This window comes from Bos taurus, unplaced genomic scaffold, assembly GCF_002263795.3.
Source record: "Bos taurus isolate L1 Dominette 01449 registration number 42190680 breed Hereford unplaced genomic scaffold, ARS-UCD2.0 Leftover_ScbfJmS_792, whole genome shotgun sequence".
NCBI classification, from domain to species: Eukaryota; Metazoa; Chordata; class Mammalia; order Artiodactyla; family Bovidae; genus Bos; species Bos taurus.
In genome coordinates, this window is record NW_020192089.1 from 60,105 (window position 1) to 74,025 (window position 13,921).

Genomic DNA, 13,921 nt, shown 5'->3' on the forward strand with positions numbered 1-13,921 from the left:
ACAGAGCGGAGACACAGAGAATGATTTCCACGAGACGAGGGCGGTGAGACGAGAAGAACGACGGGAAGTGGTGCCCGGGGAGCCAGACATGGTCGAACAGGAAAGAAAACGTGTCAGACGAGACGAGAGGGGAGAAGGATTCCAAGTCAGTGGAGCAGCACGGGGGAGACAGGCCCAGAAGATGCGAGCGGATGCTGGGGGCACGGCACACCTGGACCCGTGAGCGCGCAGGGAGCCGAGAGGGATGGCCGTCCATCGCCTGCAGGTCCGCGTGGGCCGATCTCCAGGGCCCGGACTGTGAGGGACTTCGTGAGAACAGTCATGCTCACGGTGCCCACGGGTCACGTCTCCACGGTGCTCTCAGCACTGTACGGAGAGCTCCCCTCGCTGCCCATGGCACAGTGAGCTAGGGTTTCTTTATGTGTATCGACAGAAGATTCAGGGAGCTTCCCGAGTGACGGGACTAGGTATTGGCCGATCGCGTCCGATCTCAGGCAGGCCGTCTCGCTCGACGATCATTGGACGTATTTGATGTCTGTGGGGGCGTGCTGTGTCTTCGTGGCCGTGCAAGCTGTTCTCTCTCTGTGGAGAGAGGGGGTCGCTCTACGGTCGTGTGTCTGGGCTTCTCGTGGCTGTGGTTCCTCTTGGGGGGCAGGGGCGCCGGGGCACGTGGGCTTCAGTGGCTGCTGGGTGTGGGCTCAACACTCGCAGCGGCCAGGATCTAGAGCACAGACTCCATCACCGAGGCGTATGGGTAGCGTGTGGGCTCTTCCCGGACCGGGGGCGAAACCCACGTCTCCTGCATGGGCACGGGATCGTTGACCACGGGGCCCCCGGGGAAGCCCCAGTCCCGAACTCAAGACGGATCTCTTGACGTCACCGCTTTTTCCTGGAGAGGTTCGAAACGATCGGGCCAGGGAGAAGGACACAACCTGGACGTCCTTTCGATGGGATCCCTGAGTCCAGGAGGAGCCGTGCAGACGCCGATAAGGGAGGAAGGGGATGATTTTGCCTTTTTGTAAGGTGAGGATTGGACTCGCAGTCCACACTCCTGTTCCCACCGCTCCCCTCCGGGAACTGGAGTTCGAATCTAGATGGGCCTCTGAGCACACACCTGGCCGGGCTCCATCATGCCGGGTTGACCTTCGGTGCTCACAAACCGGCACGCTTGCTGCCTCTCGACGTGTCCTAGAGAAGAAGACATCGGATTCCGTATCAGATCAGCTTCTTTGATGAGCGACGGCACGACAGCCACAGCAAGTGGGATGGATACACACAAACGTTGGTTTCTTTTGGACTATGAGCCCACCTCTGTTCGTGTGTGTGTGTGTGTGTGTGTGAGAGAGAGAGAGAGAGAGAGAGAGAGAGAGAGAGATGCCTTGGTGGTTCTAAAGCAAGAAGCACTGAGGAGTGAAGACATTCTCGAACGAACATATTTTCCTTCATTTCAGTCGTGATGGTCCAATGAGTTGGAGGACGACGTGGACTGTTTCGGGGTAGATGAGTTTAGAAGGCTGTGAAGGGACTTCCCTGCCTGGTGGTCCAGTGGTGAAGAATCCACCTGCCGATGAGGCAGGGGACAGGGTGTTTTCGATCGATCCCTGATCCGGGAAGATGCCGCCGGGCTCCGGGCAGGTTCGAGATGAACCTACAGAATGGACGGACAGTGCCAGGCGTGAAGGCGAGGGCAGGCAGACGGGGGACTCTGGACGAGGATGACGGACACGGACGGACACGGACGCCTCCGTTGTAGGTGGGCTGTGGCCGGCCGGCACGCTCCTCTGGGGCAGGATGTTCCTAGGACCGTTGGGGAGCGTGCCCGTGCGCGCCCGTGGGAGGAGCAGGGGACCGAAGGGAACTCTCTGTCCTCTCTGCTCCACGGGGCCCGCGGCACCCTAATCGGCTCCAAGAGAGGATGCCTCCGATGGAAAGACAAACCCACACGTGAGGGACCCTCCCTTCTGGTTCACTTGGATTCGGAAAGCGTGACGGTCAGGTTCACTCAATGCTCTGGATGTCTGTGCTTCCTGAGATCCCGGCCTACTCACGGGAAGGACCCGTGGAGCCGGATGAGATCTCCCTCTGCACGGCGGCGGCGGCTCCAGGGTGCACACGTTTCAGTGGCTACGGCTTGTGGACATCGATCGCACCGAGAGCCTAACCCCCGGTGTGCCAGACGCCTGTGTCCACGATGGGTGAACAGTTCTAAGTGTGGGAAGCCCCAAACTTGCCACTGCCTGTTCGATCTGCAGGGACTCTGCGAAGCACAAACGTGCCCGGTCTCCTGACCGATCCCCTTTTCGGAGCCAGCCTGGTGCGTGATCTCTTTTCCAGGCCGCAGGCACACACTGGCGCTGGGGAGCTGTGTTCCTGTTCCTCCTCCTCCTCCTCCTCCTCTTCTGCCCCCACCCTTCCCCCCACACGCAGGCTCCCCCACCCCGCCTGGCCCCGGCCTGTCCGGGTCTCCCCCACCCGCGGAAAAGGCCAGGAAAAACATGGTCCCTGAACGACGCAGCTGAGAAACAGTGGAAGTCCACTCGGATGCGGTTAGGAGACACCTGAGCATACCTAGGCCAACACTGCCACCGTGTGGGGTGAGAGGCCAGCGCGAGGGGAGCTCGACAGTTCAGAGGAGGGGGAAGAGGAGCAGGAGGGAGAGGGGGGGGGGGTCGGGGGGGGGGTGGGGGAGGGGAGGGACAGGCTGAAGCTGTCTCAGGGCGATGACGTGGATGAAAACGTTCCCCTTCGGAAGAAGATCGTGGCTTCGGGACCTGGAGAGCACAAAGGGCTTCGTTTTGGAGGCTGATCTTCAAGCTGGGAGTCGGGGGGTGGGGTGGGGGAAGGGAATCATCCAGACAGAGGAAAGACACCAGGCCGAGAAGGCAAGAGAGATTCTTTACACAAGTGAATCGGATGCTTTTCTGTCCATGTGTTCCCTAATCACACCATCACGGAAATCCAGCCAGCCAGCCAGCCACCCACCATCGTTTCGCTCCTTTCCTGTTCTCTACATTTTGAACGGCGAGTGAGGGAGAGAGTCTTTCAATGGTTTGAGAGGAGTTTGGAATGTCGTGGGACCATGGTACTTTTCAGCCATGGATGAACGTGACGGCTTCTTTTGTCCGCTTCGGCGTTCAGGGTTATCCCCAACTCCCCCTGCCGAGTGAGGCCTGTGTGTCGCTGTGTGCTGGAGGACACCGTGCTGTCCCCATCTTGATCTTGGACTGAACAAAACCACCGTTGGGAGTGTGTTCGGTTGCTTGGCTTCGTTTCCTTTCCCTATGGCACTCACCTGACCGTCCTGTCCACTCTTGGGATCTTTCATCTCCTCCTCCCCCTCAAGGCAATCGGGTCCTTTTCTTTCTCCTCCTCCTCCTCCTCCTCCTCCTCCTCCTCCTCACCCTAGTTTCTCCCCCCCACCCCCCCACACAAGTCCCACTCTTCTTAAATGGACGTCTAACTGACTGCCAACGTTTACTTTTGCCTTCTTTCCTTCCTTCCTTCTTCCTTTCCTTTTTTTTTGGGGGGGGGTCGTTCCCCCTTTAATTTTCAGCTCTACAGACGATGTTTTAGTGTAGCACATGACACAGCCATCACCAGGATACATCTAGTTAGTGAGTGTCCGTCACCACTTGGTGTCACGGCAAATGACATTTGGTGTCATGACGTGCCCGTGACTCATGTATTTCATAAGTGGAAGGTTGCACCGCTTTGTCTGTCTCCCTCGCCAGGGGCACTCACTCATTCTCTCCTCACCCCCGCCCCCCGCCCCCCCCACCCCCGCCGCCCTGCACCGTTCTCCCTCCCCCGCCCCTCCCTCCTCTGGCCAGCCCCCCCCCCCCCCCCCGTGTGTTCCTTTGTAGTATGTCTGAGCCTGTTTCTGTTTGGTTCTGTTCTGTTCACCGTGTATGGTTTGGTAGGTTCTGCATGGAAACGACTGATCTGAGGTATTTCATGTAGCATAATACTCTCTAAAGGTCTCTCCAGGTTCCTGCAGACTGTGAGATTTCATTCCCTTCTGGTGGTTGAGTCCCATTCCTCTGTGTGTGTGTGTGTGTGTGTGTGTGTGTCTGCATGCGCGTGAGCACGCGTGCACGTGAATAGATCCAGGCATAGGCACACAGACAGAGTTCTATCATGATGTGTGTACGGAAGTCGACCTAGGTATAGGGGTCGATCCCACACATGCACACATCCGTATCTTCTTTGTCCCTTCCCTCCGTGGGCACCCTGTGGAGTTGCTGGGTTGGGTCGAATGGGGGAATCTTTGGGGGAGTGTACATCGCAGGACTCTTTTCCCTAGGGATGTGGTTTCTCTGTCTGTGAGGCGCCAGGGGATGAGATCTGATCTCTCTGAGTCCGCCCACAGTTTTCTCAGCTGCAGAAAAAACGCGTTCGATCCATCAGGAGCCACTGTCCTCTGATGGTTCGAACTTGCTGTCGTGATTGCGATTCCCGGCTCCTGGGCCTTTCCCCTCCGAATGAGAAGGATCATTGTCCAGGGAAACGCCCCGGGGTGGGGTGCTTCCGTGAGCCCGCCCCCACCCCCAGGAGCCCCAGCTCAGCCCAGCCCAGCCCAGCCCTGCCGTGGATGTGTGTTCTACCTTGTGCTTCTGGGTGTCTGCCTGTTCCACCTTTCTTTGGAAGGAAGGGGTCTGTTCGGGCCTCCTGCCCACTTCGCTCATCGGGGGTTGTTTCCCTTTTGGAGGTTGAGGTGTCTGACGCCTTGATCGGTGTTGGACAGAAAAGCCCCTTTTGCAATATGCTTGTGCTTTCCCCGGACGGACGGACGGACGGACAGACAGACAGACAGACAGACACACACACACACGGATGTGTGTTTCCGCCCGGGTATGTACGTGTGTGTCTGTGAGTATTTATACGTACGAATGTACACCTATAGATACGCACACCACACACGCGCGCACGTAGACATCCACGCAGACACATGGGTATAGATGCACATATACACTGATGCACATGTACATGTACGTATACACACGCGCGTTTGCGTATGCGTATACATGTGTGTGCATCTATGCACATCGATCTGTGTATAGGCACTCTAGATGCACACGGGCACCTGTACATACGTACATGCGTGCACGTCTACGTATATATACACACGTGTGTACGTAGGCACAGATTCACGCGTGCGTCTGTGTGGACGTACATACGCTCTCTGTAGGCGTCTGCGTATGCGTCCGTACGTATGTATACGTGTGTACATACACGTGTGCACATACACACGCAGATATGTGTGTCTATGCAAGCATGCACGTACGGGTACGCATAGACGTGCATCCACACCTGTGCGCAGACATCACACGTATACACACTATACGTGCGTCTAGATGCGTTGACACGTCCGCGTGTATGTGTGTGTGTGTGCCTATGTATCCCGACGTCTCTGCACATGTGAGCATGTGTGTTCACGCCTGTGTCTATCCGTGTACGTATGTGTATAGATGCCTCTGTATGCGTATATATACGCAAGCATACACGCACCCTAGAAACGCCTAGGCATACACGTGCGCACACAGACACGTGCGTGTATGTGAGCATGGCCCTTCGTACGTGTGTGTTTATACACGTGCGTGTACGTGAGCATGCCCTTCATACGTGTGTGTTTATACGCATGCGTGCACGTATATATAGATGCGAATACGTGTGCGTATGCATATGTACACGTGTATATGCACATGTGTATGCATTCTCCCTCTCCCTCTCCCTCTCCCTCTCCCTCTCCTCTCTCTCTCTGACTTTTAAGCTGCCAGGACAGTTCCACGAGTTGACTTTCCTGCCTGGTGGTTTTGTTTCATTTCGTTTCTAAGCTACGTGAAAAAGTTATTTATTCATTGAGTTGGCTGTTGTCATGGGACCCGGGGTTTATTTAGTGGATCCCTATGGACTCCGTCCTCCTCACCAGCACGCCCCTCAATACCACCCCCCCACACCCTCCCCGCAACCCCCCAACCCCCCACCCCCCCGCAGCCCTGCCACCCCAGACCTCCCAGGCCGTCCGCCTTTCCGCTGTTTGTGGCCAGTGGTGTTGAAATCCATGTTCTCCTGACCTCAAGTGCACTTTCCCCACCCACCCGCGCATGCTTGTGTGTGTCGTCTCTGGACTTTGTCACGGTGTCTCTACCCAGGTTGAGTTTTGTTTTCTCTTCTTGGGGGTCCGAGTGTCTCCTTCTTTTCCTTTCTTACTCCTAGGCTTGTGTGTCTGTGTCCGTGTCTGCTTTCGAAAGTCCTGCTTTGTTCTCCCAGCAGCGCTTGCCTGGTTTCGCTTTGCCGGTCCCTCCCTCCCTCCCTCCCTCCTTTTCTCCCTCCCTCCCTCCCGCCCCCCTCTTTCGGGGGGCCGGGGGCCGGGGGTTCCTGGGATGTCACTGGTGCCCCCTCTCTCCGCCCACCCCGCCCCGAGCCCCCGCCGCCCGCCGGCGTCTCCGTGGAATGTCCCCCCACCACCCTGGAATCGCGTGGGGGATCGCGGCTCTTTCGTGGCAGTCTCCAGGGGAGAGATCTCCCGGCTCCTCTCCCTTCCTCTGCGGCCGGGGTCGCGTCGCGTCGCGTCGCTCGGCGGCGGAGGCTCCGGGCCGAGCTCGGGCGTTTGGGTGGAGCCACCTGGCGGCCGCTTGTATATTGTCCCTCCCCCTCCGGAGCTTCGGCGAGCCCTTCAGGAGGGTTGTGACTCAGCCGCCGGGCACGAGGCAGAGCTCTCAGATACCGGCTATGCTGGCGGCGACAGTCCCGGTGGCGCCGAGGCCTAGGGACGTCCTGCTGTCGCCGGAGATTGGTTCTCTAGGTTTCCGAGGAGGGTGATCGTCGCGGCTCTCCGGGGCCGAGCTCTGGGGTGCCCGGACCGGGTCGACCAGCATCTCCCCGTGCCCCTGTGGCCGCGGAGAAGGACCGGCCGGACCCTCCCTGGGCCGGGCCGCCGCGGTGGGCAGGGAGAGGGTCTTCCCTGCCCGGAGCGCCTGGACTCGGGCTCGGCGGTCCGGACTCCTCCTGGGCCGCCCTCAGGAGCGTTTGCTTCGCCCTCGGCCCCGCTCCGGAGGTGGGGACCCGCCCGCCGGAGTCGTGAGGGTTGACGGGGAGAGGCGGGCGCGTGTGCGGCCGCCCCACCCCAACCCGTGGGGTCCGGTCGCCCGAGGCGTCTCCTGGCACACATGCTGTTTCTTTTTCAAAGTCCCGATGGGTCCGGAGACGTGGATGGACCGGACCCTGCTTCCGCGGGTGGCCGGGGAGGGCGCGCCCGACCCTTCAGCGTGCCTTCGTGGGTCTCGGTCGTCGGATGCGACTTTGTCTCACCCCTCCCCACCTCCCTGAATCCCGGTCAGGAGGTGGGGACCGGCTCGGGCCGTCCTGGGTGCCCCATCTAGGACGGTCTGGGTCCCGCCCGGGCGCGGTCCCTGGTCGGGGCCCGCTCGTCTCGTTGGAGGCGCCGCGCTGACGGTTCTTCCTTCTTGTTTCTTGATGCTCATCGAAGCCAAATCCCCGTTCGGAGACTCCGACGGACCGGTACCCCTACCCGTGTGGGCGAAGCGGGAGAGGGCGCCCCCGGCCAGCTCCCTCTCCCTTGGTGGGTGTCCGCGCCCCCACTTTGGCCATCGCGCGCCCCCTCCCCCTGCTCCCCTTCCCCCGGTCGACCAGATGACTCCCCCCCCCCCCCCCCCCCCCCGCCACGAGAGCTCCGGGCCTGGTGTTTATGGGGTAGCGCTGGGGACAGGTGGCCGGGCCAAGGTTCCGGGGGTCCTCCATGCGAGTCGTGGATGGGCCCCGCTGTCGGCTGCTGTCGTTTCGTCGCCCTTAATGGGCCTTTTTTACCACCAGGTAAGTGCTGACACGGTCTGCTTCGGTGTCTGCCGCCGAGGAAACTTTGGGTCTCTGGATGTACGCGGGGCTCTGGGCCTTCGGGCCGCCAGCTCTGGTCGCCGGTTCGGCCCTTGCCGCTGGAGCCGCCCGCCTGGGCCTGTGCGCCGGCTCCTGTGTGGCGTTGTCTGGCTGACCCGACTCGTGGTGCCACCTCCGGTCTCTGGGCGACCCGAGGGCGGCGGGGCGAGGCGCCGTGGGTCTTCTACCCTGTGCGCTCCCCGCTGCGGGCACCCGGTGAAGGCTGAGATGCGACCCCCGCCCTGTGGGCTCCGTGCCACGTGTCAGGCGTTCTCGAACCTCCTGGGGTCGTGGGCCGCTCTCGCCTGAGGCGAGGTGGGGGGCGGAGGTTGCCGGTGAGGCTTAAAGCGGGCCCCTCTGGTGACTGTCCTCGCCGTGCCTTCCCCCCGCTCCACCTTGGCTCATCCGATCGATGTGGTGTGGTCGTGCTCTCCCGGGCCGGGCCTAAGCCGTGCCAGACGAGGGACAGGTGTTCCCGGTGAACGTGTCTGCTCTTCTCGGTCTGTCCGCGGGGCCCCTCGCCTGACTTTTCCCCCCTGGCCGTCGGGGAGGGGGAGGAAGGCGGGGGCTGGGTTGCGGCCTCTGGCCCTGACCTTCGGTCTCCTGTCCCCCGCCTCGGGGGGCGTCGGTGGGGGCCGTGGGTCTTCTGACACAGCAGATGCTCTCGCTTCGCCTTCCCGGCGTGTGCTCCGCGAGCGGCCCTCCCCGCGGTGGGGAGGGCTGTACCGCTGCTGCGCTGCGCCCCCCCCCGCGCGGGTGCGCGAGCGTGCCTCGTTGGACCCTCGGTGGTGCCCCTGGAGCGCTCCAGGTCGTCGCTCAGGTGCCTGAGGCCGAGCGGTGGTGTCGTTTCCCTTAACCCCGGTGTCCTCCTCGGGTCCCCACCGCGGTGGTGTGTGTGTGTCCCGTGAGTGGGCTCTCTTTTGGGGGGGGTCGAGGCGGTAGGAGAGGCGTGCCTGTTCCCCTCGTCGTCGAGGCTGACGGGTGAGGCCTTGCAGGGGACGGGACGCGGGCTCTGCGCTGGCCCCGGCCACGCAGACGCTCCTGTGTTGGTGCTCCGCCTACCTGTACCGCAGACCCCTCCCACCCCAGCTGAGGACTGGTGGCTCGTGGAGCGCCTCCGTGGGCCCGAAGGAGAGAGACGATCCGGGTGAGGGGCGGCGAGCCCTCGGTGAGAAAGCCTTCTCTAGCGATCCGAGAGGGAGCCTTGGGGTATCGGACCCCCCAGCTGCTGCCCCTCCTGCGTGCGCAGTGGCCGCCGTGGCGGCTGCCAAGAGCGCGTGGGCAGAACACCCCGCCCCCCACCTCCCCTCTGGGGGCGGTGGGGGGCGGGTGCGCCGGCCCCGCGGTGGGGCCGTGTGCCGCTCGTTGCCTACCGCGGCCCGCGCCTCCCCGCTTCGAGTTGGGGGAGGGTCCCGCTGGGCCCCGCCGGGCGTCCGGCAGGTGGGGGGGACCGGAGCGTGCGTGCGCCGCGTGTGCGCGCGGTCGGCCCCCGCGGTGTGGTGAGCCTTGGGGCAAAGGGGGGAAGGTGTTGGGGGCGCGACGTCCGGTCGGCCCCGGCTTCCCCAGCCCCGCAGCCGTGGTGCGGGAGAGCCTATCGCGCCCGCCCTCTCCCCACGAGCCGCAGCCGGTGGCGGCGTGCGGTCGCGGTCGGGGCCGCCTCGCTCGAGAGCGTGATCCCCAGGATGTCGAGCCTCGGGGTGGCAGACTTAGATCGGAAGACGGATCTGTCGAGGACGGATGGCGGAAGATGGGTTTGGGCGGCTCGCCGGCCCTGGCGGCGGGGCCGGGTCGTGGGGGCCCGCTCTGGGGCTGGCCGGGACCGGTCGGCGTCCCAGGCGTGTCGCGGGACCGCCCTCGTGTGTGGGTGGCGGTGGGACCCCGCGCTGGTTTTCCTGGTGGCCCGGCCGTGTTCCCGGTGTCTTTGTGGTCCCCGGATGGCGCCCGCGGCCCTGTCCCGCGGCCCCCGCCGTGCGTGCTTGCCGGCCCCTCCCCGCCGCTGCCGGCCTCTCCTCCTCGTCCCGCGCGTGCGACCGCCCCGCGCTCCCTTCCCCTGTCTGGGGCCGAGCCGGCCTCGCCTCATGTGGGTGTCGTCCCCCGGCCTCCGTCGGCCGGTGGCGTCCCCGAGGCGGGGCGGCGCGCGGGGAGCTTTGCGCGTGTGGGGGACGTGGGGGCCGCCGGTGCGCGGCGGGAGAGCGTTCTCCCTGGCCGGCTTGCGGCTCTCGGGTGTGTGTTGGTGGCGGTGGGCGTGAGCCCCCGTGAGGGTGCCGGGGGGGCGCCAGTCCGTCGTCCCGGGCGTGCGGTGGGACCGTCCCTGTGCTGGGAGGCCTCCGGCGGTGAGATCCCGCGGTGGGCCCTGGCGGCCGACTCGCGCTTCCCCCTGCCCCAGCACGGGTCGCTTTGAGCCATGCCCCTCGCGGTGGCGCGCGGCCGCCCCACCAACACCGCCCCTGTTCCGTGGCGTTGGCCTCGCGTGGCCGCACCCCGTCGGTGCTCCTCTCCGTCTGTCCGTCCGCCTCAGTCCGCTCGCCGTCTGCTGCCTCCCGGGGCCGCGCCCTGGTGTGTCTCGCTTCCGGGCCCGCCGCGGTCCCGATCCGTTGCCCGTTTCGCCGCCGCCTGTCCGTCGCCGCCGTCGCGTGCTGGACGAGGGGGAGCTCCCGTGATCTCCCCCCTCCCCCGCCCCGCCGCGGCCCCCCGCTCCGGTGCGCTCGCCCGAGCGCGGGTCGGGTCCCCGGTCTTGCCCACCGCGGGCCGGTCGCCGTGTCCTCGCCGGCCGGCGTCCCCCGCCCCTCTGGGGCGGGTGTGACGGCCGGACGCCGAGGGCGCGCGTCGGCCGTCCGCGGTGTGGCCTTGGCCGTGGTGGAGTCCCCCCCGGGGCGGGCGGGCTCGCGGTGGGGGGGGGCGGGTGCGGGGGTGGAGGGAGAGGGGGCTCCGCCGCCCTCTCCCTCCCCCTCCTCGGCCCTCCGCGCGGTGGCGGCGGTGCGCTGCGACCCTCGTGGACCGAGAGCGTGCGCGCGATCGGGCGTCCCCGCCGCGGCGCGGGACGGGGGGCGCGGCCGGGCCTCCCGGCCGGGCGAGCGCCCTCCCGCCACCCCCCCTCCCCCCTGGCTCCCTCGCCTCGCGGGTCTTCCGGCGCGCGTGCCGCGTCCGTGGCCTCTCCGCCCCGCCCCGCTTTCCCGGCACGCCCGGCTCCTCGTGCTCGCGCCCCTACCTGGTTGATCCTGCCAGTAGCATATGCTTGTCTCAAAGATTAAGCCATGCATGTCTAAGTACGCACGGCCGGTACAGTGAAACTGCGAATGGCTCATTAAATCAGTTATGGTTCCTTTGGTCGCTCGCTCCTCTCCTACTTGGATAACTGTGGTAATTCTAGAGCTAATACATGCCGACGGGCGCTGACCCCCTTCGCGGGGGGGATGCGTGCATTTATCAGATCAAAACCAACCCGGTCAGCCTCCTCCCGGCCCCGGCCGGGGGGCGGGCGCCGGCGGCTTTGGTGACTCTAGATAACCTCGGGCCGATCGCACGCCCCCCGTGGCGGCGACGACCCATTCGAACGTCTGCCCTATCAACTTTCGATGGTAGTCGCTGTGCCTACCATGGTGACCACGGGTGACGGGGAATCAGGGTTCGATTCCGGAGAGGGAGCCTGAGAAACGGCTACCACATCCAAGGAAGGCAGCAGGCGCGCAAATTACCCACTCCCGACCCGGGGAGGTAGTGACGAAAAATAACAATACAGGACTCTTTCGAGGCCCTGTAATTGGAATGAGTCCACTTTAAATCCTTCCGCGAGGATCCATTGGAGGGCAAGTCTGGTGCCAGCAGCCGCGGTAATTCCAGCTCCAATAGCGTATATTAAAGTTGCTGCAGTTAAAAAGCTCGTAGTTGGATCTTGGGAGCGGGCGGGCGGTCCGCCGCGAGGCGAGCCACCGCCCGTCCCCGCCCCTTGCCTCTCGGCGCCCCCTCGATGCTCTTAGCTGAGTGTCTGGCGTGGCCCTTGTTGCTCTCCCTTTCTTCCCTGGAGGGTCGGGTCGACCAGCCGGCCGGGCAGCACTTGGCCTCGGGAGGGCGTGCACGGCCGGTACGGCCGCACTTGGCCTCCAGAGGGCGGGCGAGCCCGGTCGACCAGCCGGCCCGGCGGCACTTGGCCTCGGGAGGACGGGCGCGGCGGTCGACCAGCCGGCCCGGCGGCATGGCCTCCAGAGGGCGGGCGAGCCCGGTCGACCAGCCGGCCCGGCGGCACTTGGCCTCGGGAGGGCGGGCGCGGCCGGTCGACCAGCCGGCCCGGCGGCACTTGGCCTCGGGAGGACGGGCGCGGCCCGGTCGACCAGCCGGCCCGGCGGCATGGCCTCCAGAGGGCGGGCAAGCCCGGTCGACCCAGCAGGCCCGGCGGCCACTTGGCTTCGGGAGGGCGGGCCGCGGCCGGTCGACCAGCCGGCCCGGCGGCACTTGGCCTCGGAGGGCGGGCGCGGCCGGTCGACCAGCCGGCCCGGCAGCACTTGGCCTCGGGAGGGCGGGCGCGGCCGGTCGACCAGCAGGCCCGGCGGCACTTGGCTTCGGGAGGGCGGGCGCGGCCGGTCGACCAGCCGGCCCGGTGGCACTTGGCCTCCGGAGGTCGGGCGAGCACGGTCGACCAGCCAGCACGGCGGCACTTGGCCTCGGGGGGGCGTGCGCGGGCGGTCGACCAGCCGGCCCGGCGGCACTTGGCCTCTTCCTGGTCAATTCTCTGAACGATGTGCCCTTAAGGGCTGGAGTTGGCCTCGGCGTGCTGAGCCGCGACATGGACCCTCTCTCTGACGTTTGTATTTTCTTTTCAGATGAATCGAGCTGGTTGGTTGAGGTTATGTATGTGATGAGTGCGTGCTTTTGCCTTTTGTTTCATCGCCACAATATGAGTGCGTATTTCTAACGTGAAGGTCTTTATTTGTCATGCTGAATGTTTTTGCTGAAAGAGTCCGGGGGGGTCGGGGTCGGGGTCGGGTCGGGGGTCGTTAGGGTTAGGGTCCGGTTAGGTTGTTTAGGGTTTAGGGTTAGGGTTAGGGTGGGTTAGGGGTTAGGGTTAGGGTCAGGGTTAGGTAGGGTCAGGGTCGGGGGTGGGGGGGGTAGGGGTCGGGGTTAGGGTTAGGGTTAGGGTAGGTCGGGGTAGGGTCGGGTCGGTAGGGTAGGGTGGGGTAGGGTAGGGTAGGGTCAGGGTTAGGGTTAGGGTTAGGGTTAGGGTTTAGGGTTTGGGGTTTAGGTTGTTAGGTTAGGGTTAGGGTTTTTAGGGTTAGGTTGGGTTTAGGGTTGTAGGGTTAGGGTTAGGGTTAGGGTTAGGGTTAGGGTTAGGGTTAGGGTTTTTAGGGTTAGGGTTTGGGTTAGGGTTAGGTTAGGTTAGGGTTAGGGTTTAGGGGTTAGGTTAGGTTAGGGTTAGGGTTAGGGTTAGGGTTTAGGGTTAGGGTTAGGGTTAGGGTTAGGGTTAGGGGTTAGGGTTAGGGTTAGGGTTTAGGGTTAGGGTTAGGGTTAGGGTTAGGGGTTAGGGTTAGGGTTAGGGTTAGGGTTAGGGTTAGGGTTAGGGTTAGGGTTAGGGTTAGGGTTAGGGGTTAGGGTTAGGGTTAGGGTTAGGGTTAGGGGGTTGGGTTGGGGGTTGGGGTTGGGTTGGGTTGGGGGGTTGGGTTGGGGTTGGGGTTAGGGTTGGGGTTGGGGTTAGGGTTAGGGTTAGGGTTAGGGGTTAGGGGTTAGGGTTAGGGTTAGGGTTAGGGTTAGGGTTAGGGTTAGGGTTAGGGTTAGGGGTTAGGGTTAGGTTAGAGGTTAGGTTAGGGTTTAGGTTAGTTAGGTTGTTAGGGTGGTTAGGGTTAGGCGTCTCAGGGTTAGGTTAGTTTAGGTTAGGGTTAGGGTTAGGTTACGTTAGGGTTAGGGTTAGGTTAGGGTTAGGGTTTAGGTTAGGTTAGGGTTATTGGTTAGTTAGGTTAGGTTAGTGTTAGGCGTTAGCGAGTTCAGTGTTATTGGGTTAGTCTAGGTTAGGTTAGTTAGGGGTTCAGTGTTAGGTGAC

General features: G+C 63.6%; 1 protein-coding gene across 1 annotated transcript in view; it reads right to left on the reverse strand.

Annotated features, from left to right (window-relative positions):
- Positions 1-8,294: 8,294 nt before the first annotated feature.
- The window catches only part of LOC132344794 (collagen alpha-1(I) chain-like), a 6,823-nt gene continuing 1,196 nt past the window's right edge, over positions 8,295-13,921 (reverse strand). Inside the window, exons 2-9 of the mRNA XM_059884501.1 lie at positions 11,948-12,619; positions 10,632-10,775; positions 10,374-10,529; positions 9,969-10,270; positions 9,509-9,617; positions 9,196-9,398; positions 8,956-9,157; positions 8,295-8,810 (exon numbers count right to left, since the gene is read on the reverse strand). Of these exons, the coding sequence (XP_059740484.1) occupies positions 8,295-8,810; positions 8,956-9,157; positions 9,196-9,398; positions 9,509-9,617; positions 9,969-10,270; positions 10,374-10,529; positions 10,632-10,775; positions 11,948-12,619 (2,304 nt within the window). The remainder of the gene's footprint in view (positions 8,811-8,955; positions 9,158-9,195; positions 9,399-9,508; positions 9,618-9,968; positions 10,271-10,373; positions 10,530-10,631; positions 10,776-11,947; positions 12,620-13,921) is intronic.